The following is a 20,526-nucleotide window of genomic DNA, read 5'->3' on the forward strand; positions in this document are numbered from 1 at the left end:
GTCATTCGTGCGTGCAAGAAAAGACGCGGCCTGCCAGCGGAAGTGAATACGTCCTCACATCTGGTTTCGGTGAGCAAAGTATTTCTTTGGCGGTGGAATTTTCGGTGCTGTGTGTGTGTGTCTGTGTCTGTGTCTGTGTGTGTGTCTGTGTGTGTGTGTATATACAGTATGTTAAATATATATAAATAAATTTAAAAAAAAAATATATATATATATATATACTCAGTGACCAGAAGGTTACTGTAAAATATACTGTGCTTTTTACAACATATTACGATAAATGGAAAAACAGTACCGCTGTTTTTTTTAATTCTGGTAACGGAGTTGACAGTTTTTACCATTAAAATAATGTGGTACTGTTTTTTTCAATTTACAGTAACACACTGTAAAAACAACAACCATACATTTTACGGTAAATGACTAACTGCTCAGTCGAGAGAATATTACTGTAAAAACAGTGACAGTTTTATTAAATTTACAGTATAATGCTTTAAAAAAAAAACGTTAACGTTAAAATCTACTCTTATAACTTCCTTTGAAATCATAAGTAAAGCAGTTTTTATTTTAAGTTTTGACAGAAAAAAATGTTTAAAAAGTATGATAATATAATATTTGTTGCAATATTCGTTACTGTTAAAGTTGAAAAGATATTCAATTTCATGCAGTACATATATTTGTTTCTGTCAAAATGGAAAAAACTAATACATTTATTAAGAAAATATACGGCAGAGATCAAAATGTGGTACACAAAATAATCACTTAATTAACTATTCAAACAGTGTTACTGTTCAAACTGTGTGTAATGTTACAGTGGCCAAAACTATGCTACTGTATTTCATGGTCATTATAGTGGTACTTAGAGAGCCAAGTGTTTTCTGAAATGATACTTGGTGAAAAAGAAAATATAGGGCAGTGATTCTCAAACTGAGGTACACCAAATAATCACTTAATTAAATATTCAAAGACAGTGTTACTGTTCAAACTGTGTGTAATGTTACAGTGGCCAAAACTATGCTACTGTATTTTATGGTCTATATGGTAGTACTTGGAGAGCCAACTGTTTTCTGAGATGGTACTTGGTGAAAAAGAAAATATAGGGCAGTGATTTTCAAACTGTGGTACACCAAATAATCACTTAATTAAATATTCAAACACAGTGTTACTGTTCAAACTGTGTGTAATGTTTCAGTGGCCAAAACTATGCTACTGTATTTCATGGTCATTATAGTGTTACTTGGAGAGCCAAGTGTTTTTTGAGATGGTACCTGGTGAAAAAGAAAATATAGAGCACTGATATTCAAACTGTGTTACACCAAATCACTTAATTAAATATTCAAACACAGTGTTACTGTTCAAACTGTGTAATGTTACAGTGGCCAAAACTATGCTACTGTATTTCATGGTCTATATATGGTAGTACTTGGAGAGCCAACTGTTTTCTGAGATGGTACTTGATGAAAAAGAAAATATGAGGCAGTGATTTTCAAACCGTGGTACACCAAATAATCACTTAATTAAATATTTAAACACAGTGTTACTGTTCAAACTGTGTGTAATGTTACAGTGGCCAAAGCTATGCCACTTTATTTCCTGGTCATTATGGTGATACTTGGAGAGCCAAGTGTTTTCTGAGATGGTACTCGGTGGAAACATTTTTAGAACCACTGATGTAAGGCACATATTATTTACAGGCATTTGGAGGCTATACAAAATGATTTACATGAAGATTTAACCTGCGGGCCTTGAGTTTGACACCTGTGCTGTACATGATTAATGCAATATCTGTTTGTGATTAATCACATGAGTTAACTTATTTTTTGACAGCCCTAATTTAAAGTCAACTATAAGTCATGTATTGTTTGTGTCTTTGATGAAACCCATCAAACACGCCCAACATCAGTTACCTTTAGTTTGACCTCTCTAATTTTCTGCAGGGCAAATGTCCAAAAAGGGTGTTTAAAAGATGGAACAACTCCATGTTTTGTTTTTTTTGCACGTCCACGTCCTGTCTCCGTACTTTTGTGGCGAAAGGTCTCTTGATTTATTCGATTCCTGTCTCCACAAAGAATGGCTCGTGTTTCCAGAGAGCATGTTGTAGCCTGATGGTGAACGATACCGTGGCCAAACGCGCAACGGCGTCGAGTGTCGACACCGAGCTGGAACAACAAGACTAATGTGGTATTGTTGACCGGTCATGCGTTGAAGGTGTCTCATTAGTGCTGCTTTTTCCCCCAGTGTATCCACCGAGACCTGGCGGCCAGGAACATACTGCTGACTCAAGGACGGGTTGCGAAGATCTGTGATTTCGGCTTGGCACGCGACATCACTACAGACTACAACTACGTGGTCAAAGGCAACGTGAGTGTGCAGCCATCTTTACCACAGGTTGAACTGAACTAAACTGCAAATCCTGACATGCAAGATCTCCCTGTTCCACTCATATAGGGGGCAGTTGTTACACAAAACCCAGAACTTCCAACTACTTTTTGAACCGCATTTTAAATGGTAAATGGGTTATACTTGTATAGCGCTTTTCTACCTTCAAGGTACTTAAAGCGCTTTGACAATATTTCCACATTCACCCATTCACACACACCTTCACAGACTGATGGCGGGAGCTAACCACGACCCATCAGGAGCAAGGGTGAAGTGCATACTTGCCAACCTTGAGACCTCAGAATTCGGGAGGTTGGGGGGAGGTTGTTGAGGTGGGCGGGGGAGGAGTATATTTATAGCTAGAATTCCCTTCATTTATTTACACATCAAATCAAATCAACTTTATTTAAAAAGCACATTTAAAATTTACCACAGGGGTAGCCAAAGTGCTGTACAATGGGCAGGTTAAAAGATAATACGAGTACCGAGCAAACACAACACAAACAAAACACGATAAAAAATAAATAAATAAAATAGAATAAATAAAAACATAAAAACAGGTTCACAGCATGTGTATTATAGGGCGCCATTGCAGGATGGATATCACTCAGTGTTAAAAGCCATGGAATAAAAGTATGTTTTTAAGAGAGATTTAAAAACAGGAAGAGAGGAGGCTTGTCTAATACTCAGAGGTAGGTCGTTCCAGAGCTTGGGAGCAGCAGCAGCGGCGAAAGCTCTGTCACCTCTAAGCTTCAGCCTTGTGTCAGGGACCGTCAACAGCAGCTGATCGGCTGATCTTAAGGATCGGGTGGGGCAGTAAAGCTGAAGGAGGTAGGAGAGAGAGGTTGGCGCGAGGTTGTTTAGACATTTAAAAACAAATAAAAGGAGTTTAAAATTGATTCGATAACGCACAGGGAGCCATAAACACACACATAACACTCCTCTACTCATTGTTGTATTTGAATGTGCAATGCTTTGCAGCCAGTAGCACAGCCTTTGAATTAGCATAGGTATGGGCAGCATCTGTGAAATTTAATTTGCAGGAAAGGAGTGAGTTTAGGGTTGAATTGTCCATCCTCGTTCTATTCTGTCATTATCTTTCTCTGATGACTGGCAAGCGTACTTCTTCTTCTTACTCTAGGGACGGCGTGGCGCAGTGGGAGAGTGGCCGTGCGCAACCCGAGGGTCACTGGTTCAATCCCCACCTAGTACCAACCTCGTCATGTCCGTTGTGTCCTGAGCAAGACACTTCACCCTTGCTCCTGATGGGTGCTGGTTAGCGCCTTGCATGGCAGCTCCCTCCATCAGTGTGTGAATGTGTGTGTGAATGGGTAAATGTGGAAGTAGTGTCAAAGCGCTTTGAGTACCTTGAAGGTAGAAAAGCGCTATACAAGTACAACCCATTTATCATTTACCATTTATTACTCGTCGTCGCCATGACTGTCTCTTCTTCGTTCTTCTGCTTCGTCTCCTTGTTGTGTGTGCAGTTGTACACTCTCCAAAAGCCGTAGATGTTATAACGTGACTAGGCCGGCACGCTGTTTATATGGGGAAAAAAAGCGGACGTGACGACAGGCTGTCCTCACTCAGGTCCGCATGGACCTGGAGGGGGCGTGCCTTAAAGGGGAACATTATCACCAGACCTATGTAATCGTCAATATATACCTTGATGTTGCAGAAAAAAGATCATATATTTTTTCAACTGATTTCCGAACTCTAAATGGGTGAATTTTGGCGAATTAAACGCCTTTCTAATATTCGCTCTCGGAGCGATGACGTCACAACGGGAAGCAATCCGCCATTTTCTTAAACACCGAGTCAAATCAGCTCTGTTATTTTCCGTTTTTCCGACTGTTTTCCGTACCTTGGAGACATCATGCCTCGTCGGTGTGTTGTCGGAGGGTGTAACAACACGAACAGGGATGGATTCAAGTTGCACAAGTGGCCCAAAGATGCGAAAGTGGCAAGAAATTGGACGTTTGTTCCGCACACTTTACCGACGAAAGCTATGCTACGACAGAGATGGCAAGAATGTGTGGATATCCTGCGACACTGAAAGCAGATGCATTTCCAACGATAAAGTCAAAGAAATCTGCTGCCAGACCCGCATTGAATCTGCCGGAGTGTGTGAGCAATTCAGGGACAAAGGACCTCGGTAGCACGGCAAGCAATGGCGGCAGTTTGTTCCCGCAGACGAGCGAGCTAAACCCCCTGGATGTCTTGGCTCACATCGACCCTAGCTTCCCTGGCCTGCTGACATCAACTCCAAAACTGGACAGATCAGCTTTCAGGAAAAGAGCGCGGATGAGGGTATGTCTACAGAATATATTAATTGATGAAAATTGGGCTGTCTGCACTCTCAAAGTGCATGTTGTTGCCAAATGTATTTCATATGCTGTAAACCTAGTTCATAGTTGTTAGTTTCCTTTAATGCCAAACAAACACATACCAATCGTTGGTTAGAAAAGCGATCGCCGAATTCATCCTCGTTTTCTCCCGTGTCGCTGGCTGTCGTGTCGTTTTCGTCGGTTTCGCTTGCATACGGTTCAAACCGATATGGCTCAATAGCTTCAGTTTCTTCTTCAATTTCGTTTTCGCTACCTGCCTCCACACTACAACCATCCGTTTCAATACATTCGTAATCTGTTGAATCGCTTAAGCCGCTGAAAGCCGAGTTTGAATCCGAGCTAATGTCGCTATAGCTTGCTGTTCTTTCCGCCATGTTTGTTTGTGTTGGCTTCACTATGGGACGTCACAGGAAAATGGACGGGTGTTTATAACGATGGTTAAAATCAGGCACTTTGAAGCTTTTTTTAGGGATATTGCGTGATGGGTAAAATTTTGAAAAAAACTTCGAAAAATATAATAAGCTACTGGGAACTGATTTTTAATGGTTTTAACCATTCTGAAATTGTGATAATGTCCCCCTTTAAGTCCGGCTGGAAATTGGGAGAAATTCGGTAGAATGGTTGTCTCGGGAGATTTTCGGGAGAGGCACTGAAATTAGGGAGTCTCCCGGAAAATTCGGGAGGGTTGGCAAGTATGGTGAAGTGACTCGCTCAAGTACACAACGGACGTGACTAGGTTGGTAGAAGGTGGGGATCGAACCAGGAACCCTCAGGTTGCTCGCACGGCCACTCTCCCGACCGCGCCACGCCGTACTGTAACGACTTCTTCTCTTGGCTACGTACCGCTCCTCTGATATGTAAACCTAATGAATATTACAATGCAAAAAATAAATGCCTCATCCTGAATATGAACCTACTTGTTTTTTAAACTCGCTAGCTAACTAAATAGCGAGTGAAAACATAACCTGTCACATTGAAAGCTGTTACTAATAGTGGACACCTTATGCTCAACTAAATTAAATCCCAATCTCAAATAGAAGACTCATTGTATCTAACTACCTAGCTCGCTACCTAATCAGTGAGCTCGCCAACTAGCCATCTCACTTGCTAAATAACTTACTAACCATGGTGATAAAAACCTCTGCAACTGTTGGTAAGTCATACCAAAGACTATACAAATGGAACCCTTTGCCTCCCTGCTTGGCACTCAGCATTAATGGCTGGAATTGGGGGTTAAATCACCAACAATGATTCCCGAGCGCGGCCACCGCTCCCCTCACCTACCAAGGGGATGGGTCAAATGCAGAGAGTAATTTCACCACACCTAGTGTGTGTGTGACTATCAGTGGTACTACTTTAACTTTTATCTAACTAATCAGTGAGCTTGCTAACTAGCCATCTCACTTGCTAACTAACCATGGTGATAAAAACCTCTAACTTTTGGTAATATTCTACTAAATAAGTAAAGTTGTCACCCACTTGAATATACCCTACTTTAAATAGAATGTTTTAGGTAACTAAGTAGCTGATTATCAAACTGTAGATGACCAACACCTCTGCACTGCATCATTGATTGTTTGATTGAAACTTTTATTAGTAGATTGCACAGTTCAATACATATTCCGTACAATTGACCACTGAATGGTAAATCCCGAATAAGTTTTTCAACTTGTTTAAGACGGGGTCCACATAATTCAATTCATATTAACTCCAGGCCCTGTGTAATCACTGGGTGTGTTGTTTTTTTAGTAAATTTTAAAAACTTTGTTCCTATTCAATTGATCATTCAATTGATCACAACTAGACTGCTTGGTTTGTCTTGGAAGACGTTTCGCCTCTCATCCGAGTAGTCTTCATCGGTTCGTGCTAATAGACTTAGATTGATGGTCAGATCTAGTTTAGCGGCTGGTGCCAAAACCCCAAATGTTTATACTCCTGGTTTTGGAGTACAGTAAGCATTTAACCGCAGTCTGTGCGTTCTCCTTCCTAGTTGGAAAAGCTTCTGGTCATTTTGAAAATCTGTCAAGAAGAAGAAGATAACCTCTTGCCTTTGGCATAAGAGCAAATTAAATCTGCCGTTGCTGAAGATGCTCTCTGGTTTTGGTAAATGATCGTGCTTTACTGGATTTACCTGTGGGTTGCATCTTGCAAAGCATTGCTTTATGTAGTTCCTATCTTGTTTTTGTAATCCGACTGCAAAAAACAGATTTAAGATGTACCGTATTTTTCGGACTATAAGTCGCAGTTTTTTTCATAGTTTGGCCGGGCTCCAGTGCGATTTATGGTTTTTTTTCCTTCTTTATTATGCATTTTCGGCAGGTGCGACTTATACTCCGGTGCGACTTATACTCCGAAAAATAGGGTAACTAGTCAACGCTTGATCATGCTTGGTCACCCTGTGAACTGTAAGCCAACTATCCTTTCTTCATGAATTTCCGCAAACCATCACCTTCCCTTTAGCAACCTTTCTTTTCCCATAGCTTTATCACTGGCTGGTCTGTCTGTGCTTGAAAAGAAAGCAGGTGTTTTTTTAGTGAATGGTGGTACCCACACTTGCATTGCAGCGAGACTAGTATTTATCCACGGTGGAAAGGAACCACTTAGTGCTGCCTCTCTAGCCAGTGCATCAGCTAAGCTGTAAACCCTTTGCTACATCTGAATTTGTTTTTGAATGTCGTACGCATTTCCCAACCAGAAATTGTGCTGGGGAGCATCATAGCAGCTAATAAGTCATGCACCAGTTTAGAGTGCTTTATTGGTTTTCTTGTAATGAATCCTCGATTCTCCCAGCGTTACAGAAAAAGCATACTTGGAGTCAGTGTGCACAGTGACACTTTTATTTTCCCCATGCATACAAGCTTGTGTTGACACTATTAATTCCGCTGCTTGTGCTGAGGAAACGTGTAATTTATGTGCTTCAAAACACTGTCCATTGCTGTCAACTATCGCATATCCTGATAATGTAGTTTTGTCATTAGGTCTCATGGAAGACCTGTCGCAATACAACATCAGATCATTATTCTCCAAAGGAGTTTGTTGTAAATCTGTGTGAACACTAGATGCGTCAATTAATTCCATGTAATCATGTGTAACACCGCCACTATTTTGCTCGCTTCCATACAATAATGATTTCAGACACAGACCTGGATTGGTGTGAGTTACAGTAGAAATCAATCAATCAATCAATGTTTATTTATATAGCCCTAAATCACAAGTGTCTCAAAGGTCTGCACAAGCCACAACGACATCCTCGGTTCAGAGCCCACATAAGGGCAAGGAAAAACTCATAACCCAGTGGGATGTCAATGAGAATGACATCCGGTCTCTAGGGGAGACCAGATGCAATGGACGTCGAGTGGGTCTAGCATAATATTGTGAAAGTCCAGTCCATAGTGGATCTAACATAATAGTGAGAGTCCAGTCCATAGTAGGGCCAGCAGGAGACTATCCCGAGCGGGGACGAATCAGCAGCGCAGAGATGTCCCCAACCGATGCACAGGTCCCGACTCTGGACAGCCAGCACTTCATCCATGGCCACCGGACCTGTGTCCCCCCCTTCCTCAAGGGAGAAGGGAGCAGAGCAGAAAATAAAATAAATGGCAGATCAACTGGTCTAAAAAGGGGGTCTATTTAAAGGCTAGAGTATACAAATGAGTTTTAAGATGGGACTTAAATGCTTCTACTGAGGTAGCATCTCTAATTGTTACCGGGAGGGCATTCCAGAGTACTGGAGCCCGAATAGAAAACGCTATATAGCCCGCAGACTTTTTTTGGGCTCTGGGAATCACTAATAAGCCAGAGTTCTTTGAACGCAGATTTCTTGCCGGGACATATGGTACAATACAATCGGCAAGATAGGATGGAGCTAGTAGTATTTTATACGTAAGTAGTAAAACCTTAAAGTCACATCTTAAGTGCACAGGAAGGGTGAGACAGTATAGGCGTAATATGATCAAACTTTCTTGTTCTTGTCAAAAGTCTAGCAGCCGCATTTTGTACCAACTGTAATCTTTTAATGCCAGACATAGGGAGACCTGAAAATAATAGGTTACAGTAATCGAGACGAGATGTAACGAACGCATGAATAATGATCTCAGTGTCGATAGTGGACAAAATGGAACGGATTTCAGCGATACAGGTTAGAATGTGCTCGTAGTTACTAGGTCTTTACCTCGTCATACTGCATGTTGTGTCGTAATATTCCACCAGATAATGTTTACAGTATGTGTAGTATGAAGTGATTGGATGACCTAAGACTATAGTTTTACATTGTTTTTACCATTAGAGCAGCAGCAGCAACAGCCCTAAAAAAAGGAACCATTCCTTGCACGATTAATCATCTGCGGTCCTTTCCAAGGTTTCTCATTGTTCGCATTGGGTTGAATTTTTTTCTTGCTTTGATGTGGGATCAGAACCGAGGATGTTGTTGTGGTTTGTGCAGTCCTTTCAGGAATTTGTGATTAAGGGCTGAATAAAAAAATGACTGATTGATCGATGTGTCCGGGCGAACACAGCTGAGGCAACAATTCCACTTTCAGCAACGTAGAGATGGAAGTGCAGCTTGTCGTCAGGCAGTCCAAGAGCTGGAGCAGTACAGTGGAGATTCACTATATTGCCAAAAGTATTTGGCCATCTGCCTTGACTCACATATGAACTTGAAGTGCCATCCCATTCCTAACCCATAGGGTTCAATATGATGTCGGTCCACCTTTTGCAGCTATTACAGCTTCAACTCTTCTGGGAAGCCTGTCCACAAGGTAGGAATTTTGCACCATTCTTCCAAAAGCGCATTGGTGAGGTCACACACTGATGTTGGTCGAGAAGGCCTGGCTCTCAGTCTCCGTTCTAATTCATCCCAAAGGTGTTCTATCGGGTTCAGGTCAGGACTCTGTGCAGGCCAGTCAAGTTAATCCACACCAGACTCTGTCATCCATGTCTTTATGGACCTTGCTTTGTGCACTGGTGCATAGTCATGTTGGAAGAGGTAGTTAAAGTTAAAGTTAAAGTACCAATGATTGTCACACACACACTAGGTGTGGCGAAATTATTCTCTGCATTTGACCCATCACCCTTGATCACCCCCTGGGAGGTGAGGGGAGCAGTGGGCAGCAGCGGTGGCTGCGCCCGGGAATCATTTTTGGTGATTTAACCCCCAATTCCAACCCTTGATGCTGAGTGCCAAGCAGGGAGGTAATGGGTCCCATTTTTATAGTCTTTGGTATGACTCGGCCGGGATTTGAACTCCCAACCTACCGATCTCAGGACGGACACTCTAACCACTAGGCCACTGAGTAGGGGCCTGCTCCAAACTGTTCCCACAAAGTTGGGAGCATGGAATTGTCAAATGTTTTGGTAACCTGGAGCATTCAAAGTTCCTTTCACTGGAACTAAGCCCAACTCCTGAAAAACAACCCCACACCATAATTGCCCCTCCACCAAATTTCACACTCGGCTTAATGCAGTCTGAAATGTAGAGTTCTCCTGGCAACCTCCAAACCCAGACTCGTCCATCAGATTGCCAGATAGAAAAGCGTGATTCATCAGTCCAGAGAAGGCGTCTCCACTGCTCTAGAGTCCAGTGGCGACGTGCTTTACACCAGGAGGAGAGCAATTGAATCTTAGAGACAGTCACTCTCAGATGGTGAAGCAAACTTTTAACAGTTCGGACGGACCTGGTAGTTGCGGAACTTGCGACAAGTGCATATTTACTGCAGCTGAATAGACCGCTGAAGAATAAACATATCCCATTGGTAGCCTACACCATACTTATTCATTTTTGTAGGTAAAGGCAAACAGGCCTTGTGTATCTTCATGAACCGGAATTGAAAAGTATGCGGAACAAAGGTTCACTACGGTGTAGAAGTTAAGAGTCCGCTAAATGCTGCTAAGATGGAAATGATGTCAGGTACTATTGGAGCAATAGGAAAGACTTCTTTGTTTATTTTCCTTAAATCTTGGGTAAAATGATATTTGTTGCTTCCTGGTTTTAAAGGGGAACTGCATTTTTGGGGGGAATGTTGCCTATCGTTTACGATTATTATGAGAGACAAGAAGACAAAAGTAGTTTCTTTTGCATTTTAACATGTAAAAATGGTCTCGTTCTACGTTCTAATAGTCTAGGGGTATGATTCTCGCTTCGGGTGCGAGAGGTCCCAGGTTCAAATCCCGGACGAGCCCCCAAATTGTTGCGTTTCATGACCTTTTTGTTCATCCCAGGGAATTCAAGTCGCTCCCAAGCTCTTTACGACACAAAAGCTGAGTTGAAAAACCACCAGAGACAGAATAGATATTTTGTAATATATTTGCAAAGCTTTGCCTATATATATACATTTGAGACCAGTCCAGCATAGAACATTCGGATCGCCCCGCTAAGATGGTCTGTCTTCCCGACCCCAAAACCCTCTCCCCTCTCTCATCTCTCTAGTCAAAACACATGCACATTATCTCTCTAGTCAAAACACATTCCAAAGAATTCAAGGTTAACACACACAGTTTACTTGCAGAGAAACAGAAAGAGAATAAATGGAAAAACACGAGCTGTTTTCAAATATGACTATGAAATAAAAGAAGTAACACTTAAATTCGGATATATGTAAATATCTGCCTCCGACAATAGCAATGCAGCTAATGAGAGCAATCAATTCTACCTCTAAATACCTTTTAAAATTGCATTACCAATAATTCATTTACGTTCCAAAACCTGTCCAATACCCAAGCTGTAGCGACATTGTTAATGTAAGAGCGAACACTGAGACCCTTTTTTTCCATCGTAGCAACAAATCGGCGTGCTTAGGTGTTAGCCGTAAAAGCTAATCACGGCGAGAGATAAGCTAGCTTCTACGACAACACCAAACGTGTTTAAGTTTGTAATGCACAACACTGCAATAGGACACCAATTTGTACTGACTGAAAAACATGAACAATCATATTACAGTATCTGTAAAGTATTAGCCCACATTTCATGTTTCATTAGTACATAGCTAGCCAGACAGTGTAGGTCATGTCATGATACACGCGTGACGTGCTGCATGTATCATGATCAATATAAAGTGTTTCGCTCAATGGACAATTGTATCTTTGGTCCAGCAGTCCGGGGACGTTTTTTTCTGGTTTATTTGGGTAAGCACAGCATTTATGTTGAAATAGCTTGTCTCCAAATTCCACATTTGCAGCTCTGAGTTGCTTTCACCTCACTCTATCGGCTTCCGTCTGCTCCAACGTCTCACCCTCTTATTTGTGCTTGCTTCTAGAAGCAGCAGTTCATCTTCTGTTCATTCAGCTTCAAAAAGATAAGGTTGTGGATCCTCATGTGTCCAAAAATAGTGGTCTTTGTTGTTTGTTACCAAGTCTGCCATGATTAGAAGTCACACTCGTGTTTTTTTATCCGGAAGTAGGAACACATTTGTTGCTCGAAGTCGGATGTGCGCTGCTATGGAAAGGGAAATCAATCAATCAACCAATCAATCAATCAATCAATGTTTACTTATATAGCCCTAAATCACAAGTGTCTTAAAGTTAAAGTACCAATGGTTGTCACACACACACACACACTAGGTGTGGTGAAATTTGTCCTCTGCATTTGACCCATCCCCTTGTTCACCCCCTGGGAGGTGAGAGGAGCAGTGGGCAGCAGCGGTGGCCACGCCTGGGAATCATTTTTGGTGATTTAACCCCCAATTCCAACCCTTGATGCTGAGTGCCAAGCAGGGAGTTAATGGGTCCCATTTTTATAGTCTTTGGTATGACTCGGCCGGGGTCTGAACTCAGAACCTACCGATCTCAGGGCGGACACTCTAACCACTAGGCCACTGAGTAGTGGCTTATACAGGTGTGTCATGTTTTAACAGTCTCCCTACCTTAAATGGGTGACTTGTTTCTCTGACTAACTAGTAGCTAAGAACTACTACCCAATCAACAAATGGCGATGCCAACGTATGTGCTGCCTCAAATTTAAAGCTGTTTCTAATAATGCGAGGCCCAATAAAGTTGAATTATACAGGAAATTCGCTCTTGTCAGATTGAGAGATTGCTGAAATTTTTGGGTTAAACTTTAATTAGTTTTGTACATGTTGCGCCTGGGCTGCTTCCCAGGCCGTCATGTGTCCTCAGAGACCCTAACAATAAATCTACAGTTTTTCACCATTCATACATTTTTTTCCTGTTGATTTTGTTGGGGGGGTTTTATTAACCATTGCTTTCGAAAAAGAAAATACAATTCACGAAATTGCTGTCCCCTTTCATCTCAGGCTCGCCTGCCAGTCAAATGGATGTCTCCGGAAAGCATCTTCGAGTGCGTGTACACGTTTGAGAGTGACGTGTGGTCGTACGGCATCCTGCTGTGGGAGATCTTCTCGCTAGGTGTGTATCTACCAAAATGTGTGCGTGTGTGTGTTTGCCTCGTCTATTCTTGTGAAACTAAATTCTCCATACCCAGGCAACAGTCCTTATCCTGGAATGCCGGTGGACGCCAAGTTTTACAAGATGATTAAAGAAGGATACAGACTTGACTCTCCGGAGTTTGCGCCCAGTGAAATGTAAGTTTACGGACGGAAAAGTATATATATATTTTTATATATTATGTATGTATGTATGTATGTATATATGTGTGTGTGTATATGTATGTATGTATGTATGTATGTATGTGTATATATATGTATGTGTATATATATATATATATATGTATGTGTATGTGTGGGAAAAAAAATCACAAGACTACCTCATCTCTACAGGCCTCTTTCATGTAGAGATGAGGTAGTCTTGTGATTTTTTTCCCCACACATACATATATTGCGCTCTACTACGGTATCGAGCACTATTTTTTGGATAACCTTATTAAGACATATATATATATATATATATATATATATATATATATATGTGTGTATATATGTGTGTGTGTGTGTGTGTGTATATATATGTGTGTGTATATATGTGTGTACGGTACAGGCCAAAAGTTTGGACACCTTCTCATTCAATGGGTTTTCTTTATTTTCATGACTATTTATATTGTAGATTGTCACTGAAGGCATCAAAACTATGAATGAACACATGTGGAGTTATGTACTTAACAAAAAGGGTGAAATAACTGAAAACATGTTTTATATTCTAGTTTCTTCAAAATAGCTACCCTTTGCTCTGATTACTATTTTTTGCACACTCTTGACATTCTCTCGATGAGCTTCAAGAGGTAGTCACCTGAAAGGGTTTTCACCTCTCAGGTGTCATAGTTTTGATGCCTTCAGTGACAACCTACAATGTAAATAGTCATGAAAATAAAGAAAAAGGCATTGAAATGAGAAGGTGTGTCAAAACTTCTGGTGTGTGTGTGTGTTTGTGTGTGTGTGTGTGTGTAATTATTTTTTATACATATATGTTACTGTATGTATATGTATGTATGTATGTATATATATATATATATATATATATATATATATATATATATAATCACTAATAAAGGGGCTGTTTGCAACTTGCTCAGTTACATTTTTCAAACCAAAAATTATAACAAGAATACCAATCACATAATATATGCGGCTTTTCACACACACACAAGTGAATGCAAGTCATACTTGGTCAACAACAGCCATACAGGTCACACTGAGGGTGGCCGTATAAACAACTTGAACACTGTTACAAATATGCGCCACACTGTGAACCCACACCAAACAAGAATGACAAACACATTTCGGGAGAACATCCGCACCGTAACACAACATAAACACAACAGAACAAATACCCAGAACCCCTTGCAGAACTAACTCTTCCGGGACGCTACAATATACACCCCCCTGCTTGGTTACAGTGAAGCCAAGTTTCACCATATATGCATAGTTTATGTATAGTTGTATATGTATACCGTAATTTTCGGACTATAAGTCGCAGTTTTTTTCATAGTTTATGAAAGTTGCATAATGTTTTTTTCCTTCTTTATTATGCATTTTCGGCAGGTGCGACTTATACTCTGGTGCGACTTATACTCCGAAAAATACGGTAGTTTCATCATATTCTTGTACGGCCACAAAAGCATGTTCCTCGAGGTCCCCCCACCCCCCCGGCACCTTGCCCACCCACTATTTGGGATGGACTGCTCTAGGCATCTTCATAAAGATTGCAAACAGCCCGTTTATTTGGATATTAGATTAAAAAAACACAACTTGCCGTTATTTCCGCAAATAGGGGCCTCCGCCCTAACAGACGCCATGTCGCAATTAAAACACCCACATTAAACAATCATATGCCGCTCCCCAAATACTGTATAGTACATGACTCGTCTTTGCCCTCGGGGAAAGATAATCTGTAAATCCCTCGGTGGAAGCACATTTGAACGCTGATGCTAATCAAAACAGCAGCTGCACTTACCAAAGCATGTAATTAATGTCCCAGAGGAATTACAGTGTGAAATCTTACTGGGTGATATGAAAAAAAAAAAAAAAAAAAGACCTGCACACTACAGTAGCGGGTAAAGTTACATGTAATTGCAATCTGAATTTTTGATAGGGAACATTCATTAGTGTAGGAAATGCCTCGCAATTTTAGCACGGGGTGGTCTAAATACAGTGCAGCCCAGTTAGTGCCAAGGAGGAGCCCGAGTTTGAAACCCCCCCCCCCCCCCAAGTCTCCAATTTGGGAACAAGTCACATTTTTACAGTAAATGCTGCACACAGAACCCTGATTATGGCACATTGTTACACTTCTACTCTGCAGTATTCAAGATGATCTGGCGTTGTGGGAAGGGGCGCTCCACAGTGTTGCGTGTGTATAGATTGGTTTATTTCTGTGCATTTTTTTCCCCATAAAATGTCATTTCATTTGTCAGCCAGTTTTATTTCATACACAGCATGCTGCAAAAAAGTCTCAGGCCATCGCTAATTTCATTACTTAAAGAAACTAGGGATGTCCGATAAAGGCTTTTTGCCGATAGCCGATATTGTCCAACTCTTTAATTACCGATATCAACCGATACTGATATATACAGTCGTGGAATTAACACATTATTATGCCTAATTTGGACAACCAGGTATGGTGAAGATAAGGTCCTTTTTTAAAACATTAATAAAATAAATTAAAAACATTTTCTTGAATAAAAAAAGAAAGTAAAACAATATAAAAACAGTTACATAGAAACTAGTAATTAATGAAAATGAGTAAAATTAACTGTTAAAGGTTAGTACTATTAGTGGACCACAATCATGTGTGCTTACGGACTGTATCCCTTGCAGACTGTATTGATATATATTGATATATAATGTAGGAACCAGAATATTAATAACAGAAAGAAACAACCCTTGAGTGTGAATGAGTGTAAATGGGGGAGGGAGGTTAATTGGGTTGGTGCACTAATTGTAAGTGTATCTTGTGTTTTTTATGTTGATTTACCGTATTTTTCGGAGTATAAGTCGCACCGGAGTATAAGTCGCACCTGCCGAAAATGCACAATAAAGAAGGAAAAAAACATAAGTCGCACTGGAGTATAAGTCGCATTTTCTGGGGAAATGTATTTGATAAAACCCAACATTAAGAATAGACATTTGAAAGGCAAATTAAAATAAATAAAGAATAGTGAACAACAGGCTGAATAAGTGTACGTTTATATGAGGCATAAATAACCAACTGAGAACGTGCCTGGTATGTTAACGTAACATATTATGGTAAGAGTCATTCAAATATAGAACATGCTATACGTTTACCAAACAATCTGTCACTCCTAATCGCTAAGTCCCATGAAATCTTATACGTCTAGTCTCTTACGGGAATGAGCTAAATAATATTTGATATTTAACGGTAATGTGTTAATCATTTCACACAAGTCGCTCCTGATTATGAGTCGCACCCCCGGCCAAACTATGAAAAAAATTGCGACTTATAATCCGAAAAATACGGTAATTTAAAAAAAAAAAAAGATACCGAAAAAAAAAAAACGATGCCGATAATTTCCGATATTACATTTTAAAGCATTTATCGGCATCTCTAGAAGAAACTTTTGAACTGCATGTCTTTTGACACATTTTGAATAGAATATGGGCCATGGAAGACACCATTACATCCGGTGAGGATCAGTCTTATTACACTTTGAGTTACCGTCACTCTAACATACAGTGCACTCACCAGAATAATAATGGCCACCTGTTGGTCATCATTCATTAACCAGTAAAATATTTAATAATACAGATATTAAAATGGTCATTAAAGTACTGCTAAAAAAAATAGAAGAGAAGCAGTGTTTATCAATGAAGTATTATAAAGTGAGAATTTTTGCTGTGCGCTAATAACGTACACGTGCTCCACAGGTATCAGATCATGCACTCCTGCTGGGAAGCCGAGCCCATCAAGAGACCCTCCTTCAGGAAGGTCGTGGAGAAGATCGAACAGCAGCTCTCTGACACCACCAAGCATGTATGTCGTGTTGTTCTGCAACTCTAAATGAACAAAATTAATGGGCCATGCAGGAAGTTTATGGTATGATTTGTCAGTTCTCAGTTATTTGTTGCCGCACATGACCAGGATAAACACACTTCCAACAAAGTAGGATTATTGTGAAAAAATCTAGTATTTCCATAGTTAAATCATAAAAAATATTAAGGATTTTTAATGTTTTTACATGATTATGAATATGAAAATACACCCATATAGTCACCTTTACACTCCCTTCACCCAATATAATCAGACATACTTTATTACATACTTGCCAACCTTGAGACCTCCGATTTCGGGAGGTTGGGGGGGGCGTGGTCGGAGGTGGGGCGGAGGCGTGGTTGGGGGCGTGGTTAAGAGGGGAGGAGTATATTTATATTATTCAAGTATTTCATATATATATATATATATATATATATATATATATATATATAGCTATAATTCACTGAAAGTCAAGTATTTCTTATATATATATATATATATATATATATACATATATATATATATATATATACAGGTAAAAGCCAGTAAATTAGAATATTTTGAAAAACTTGATTTATTTCAGTAATTGCATTCAAAAGGTGTAACTTGTACATTATATTTATTCATTGCACACAGACTGATGCATTCAAATGTTTATTTCATTTAATTTTGATGATTTGAAGTGGCAACAAATGAAAATCCAAAATTCCGTGTGTCACAAAATTAGAATATTGTGTAAGGGTTAAATTTTGAAGACACCTGGTGCCACAAACTAATCAGCTGATTAACTCAAAACACCTGCAAAGGGCTTTAAATGGTCTCTCAGTCCAGTTCTGAAGCCTACACAAACATGGGGAAGACTTCAGATTTGACAGCTGTCCAAAAGGCAACAATCGACACATTGCACAAGGAGGGAAAGACACAAAAGGTTATTGCTGAAGAGGCTGGCTGTTCTCAGAGCTCTGTGTCCAAACACATTAATGGAGAGGCAAAGGGAAGGAAAAACTGTGGTCAGAAAAAGTGTACAAGCGATAGGGATCACCGCGCCCTGGTCAAGATTGTGAAAAAAAACCCATTCAAAAATGTGGGGGAGATTCAGAAGGAGTGGACAGCTGCTGGAGTCAGTGCTTCAAGATCCACCACCAAGAGACGCTTGAAAGACATGGGTTTCAACTGCCGCATACCTCGTGTCAAGCCACTGTTGACCAAGAAACAGCGCGAAAAGCGTCTCACCTGGGCTAAGGAAAAAAAGAGCTGGACTGCTGCTGAGTGGTCCAAAGTCATGTTTTCTGACGAAAGCAAATTTTGCATTTCCTTTGGAAATCGAGGTCCCAGAGTCTGGAGGAAGACAGGAGAGGCACAGGATCCACGTTGCCTGAAGTCTAGTGTAAAGTTTCCACCATCAGTGATGGTTTGGGGTGCCATGTCATCTGCTGGTGTCGGTCTACTCTGTTTCCTGAGATCCAGGGTCAACGCAGCCGTCTACCAGCAAGTTTTAGAGCACTTCATGCTTCCTGCTGCTGACCTGCTCTATGGAGATGGAGATTTCAAGTTCCAACAGGACTTGGCGCCTGCACACAGCGCAAAATCTACCCGTGCCTGGTTTACGGACCATGGTATTTCTGTTCTAAATTGGCCCGCCAACTCCCCTGACCTTAGCCCCATAGAAAATCTGTGGGGTATTGTGAAAAGGAAGATGCAGAATGCCAGACCCAAAAACGCAGAAGAGTTGAAGGCCACTATCAGAGCAACCTGGGCTCTCATAACACCTGAGCAGTGCCAGAAACTCATCGACTCCATGCCACGCCGCATTAACGCAGTAATTGAGGCAAAAGGAGCTCCAACCAAGTATTGAGTATTGTACATGCTCATATTTTTCATTTTCATACTTTTCAGTTGGCCAACATTTCTAAAAATCCTTTTTTTGTATTAGCTTTAAGTAATATTCTAATTTTGTGACACACGGAATTTTGGATTTTCATTTGTTGCCACTTCAAATCATCAAAATTAAATGAAATAAACATTTGAATGCATCAGTCTGTGTGCAATGAATAAATATAATGTACAAGTTACACCTTTTGAATGCAATTACTGAAATCAAGTTTTTCAAAATATTCTAATTTACTGGCTTTTACGTGTGTGTGTGTGTGTGTATGTATGTGTGTGTGTGTATATGTATATATATATATATATATATATATATATATATATATAATGTGTATGTCACCTTGTAATATAGTAGCCTTGAGTGTATTTTAGTGTAGAATACAGTACTCACCTCCAAGCCTTATTGCTATGGTCGTCACCCATCCCCTGGGGGATTATTAAAGTATTTCTGATTCTGATTCTTGATTCCGAATGTCGATTTTTGCAAAGATGAAATCATTTTAAGTGTGCCTTGTAGTCTCCAAAATACGTTAGTTCTCATCCTATCTGACTTCCCTTTCAGATCTATCTGAACTTCAACTCCAGGCTCAAGGCGTCACCCAGAACTGCCAAACGAGCTGAGGAGGAGGAGGACCCGAGCATTCCCAGCGCCAGCACCAGCGCTCCCACACAGCCCTTACTGGCCCAGCATGAGGTCTTCCTGGAGGGGACGGGCCTCGGTGCGCAGCGGGTGTGAGGCTCCCGCCCTGGCCCCCTTTTTTTAAGAAGTGCCTCTCAATGTTTTGCTACCATGACAAAAAACACTGCCACCCTTACAAAAACAATGGCTGCACACAAACTGAGCCCCCCCCCCCCCCATCACTGTGGCAACCGTCACTCCTGGAAGAAGAACATTTGATTACTATGATTTTTTTTTAATTTTTTGTTGTTGTCCGTGGCTTCAAGGGAGGACATTTGAAATGATGCCCCCAATACGAATAGCTTTAAGTCACATTTAACATTTCTGTCAATTGAAGTTTTATTACCTTTTTTTTTGTTAGTTTTTTGGTTATTTTGAAAGGAAAAAACAAAACAAAAAAAACGCACTGGAGGCACTTCATATCATTCCATACATCCCATAGTGCAGCTTTGGTGATTTTTTTTATTTTTATTCGTCAGTATTATTCTCAAACTTGTTTTAAAATGAAGGTGACATTTATTCACGGTCCGATATTAAACTGGAGCTAGTGGGACACTCGTTTATAATAAGCTATCAGCTTCTGAGGACCACCATGACGGTTCGCCTGTAGCGACATGGTACGGTCGGGCTTATGGACGACAGTATTTGTCGCCGGGATGTAAAAAAAAAAAAAAAAAAAAAATACTGGTTCCATACCCTCTGCGATCATTGTTTACATGCTGTGGTACTGCCATTTCTGAGACGTGTTTGTTGTTGTTATGTTGGACACGAAATGGCCGTCGGGGACCACCATCGCCGTCACTGTTGGGCTGCGGGTCATTAAGTGCTCATCTCACTCCAGAG

General features: G+C 40.6%; 1 protein-coding gene across 3 annotated transcripts in view; it reads left to right on the forward strand.

Moving 5' to 3' along the window:
* Window positions 1-20,526, forward strand: part of kita (KIT proto-oncogene, receptor tyrosine kinase a) — a 129,649-nt gene that overhangs the window by 108,577 nt on the left and 546 nt on the right. For all 3 annotated transcript variants that reach the window (XM_061978101.2, XM_061978099.2, XM_061978100.2), the window contains exons 17-21: window positions 2,236-2,358; window positions 12,971-13,082; window positions 13,159-13,258; window positions 17,012-17,117; window positions 19,567-20,526. The exon at window positions 19,567-20,526 is cut by the window's right edge and continues 546 nt beyond it. In XM_061978101.2, coding sequence (XP_061834085.2) covers window positions 2,236-2,358; window positions 12,971-13,082; window positions 13,159-13,258; window positions 17,012-17,117; window positions 19,567-19,740 — 615 coding nt within the window. In that variant the 3' untranslated portion in view covers window positions 19,741-20,526. The remainder of the gene's footprint in view (window positions 1-2,235; window positions 2,359-12,970; window positions 13,083-13,158; window positions 13,259-17,011; window positions 17,118-19,566) is intronic.

This window comes from Nerophis lumbriciformis, linkage group LG18 (assembly GCF_033978685.3).
Source record: "Nerophis lumbriciformis linkage group LG18, RoL_Nlum_v2.1, whole genome shotgun sequence".
Lineage (NCBI taxonomy): Eukaryota > Metazoa > Chordata > Actinopteri > Syngnathiformes > Syngnathidae > Nerophis > Nerophis lumbriciformis.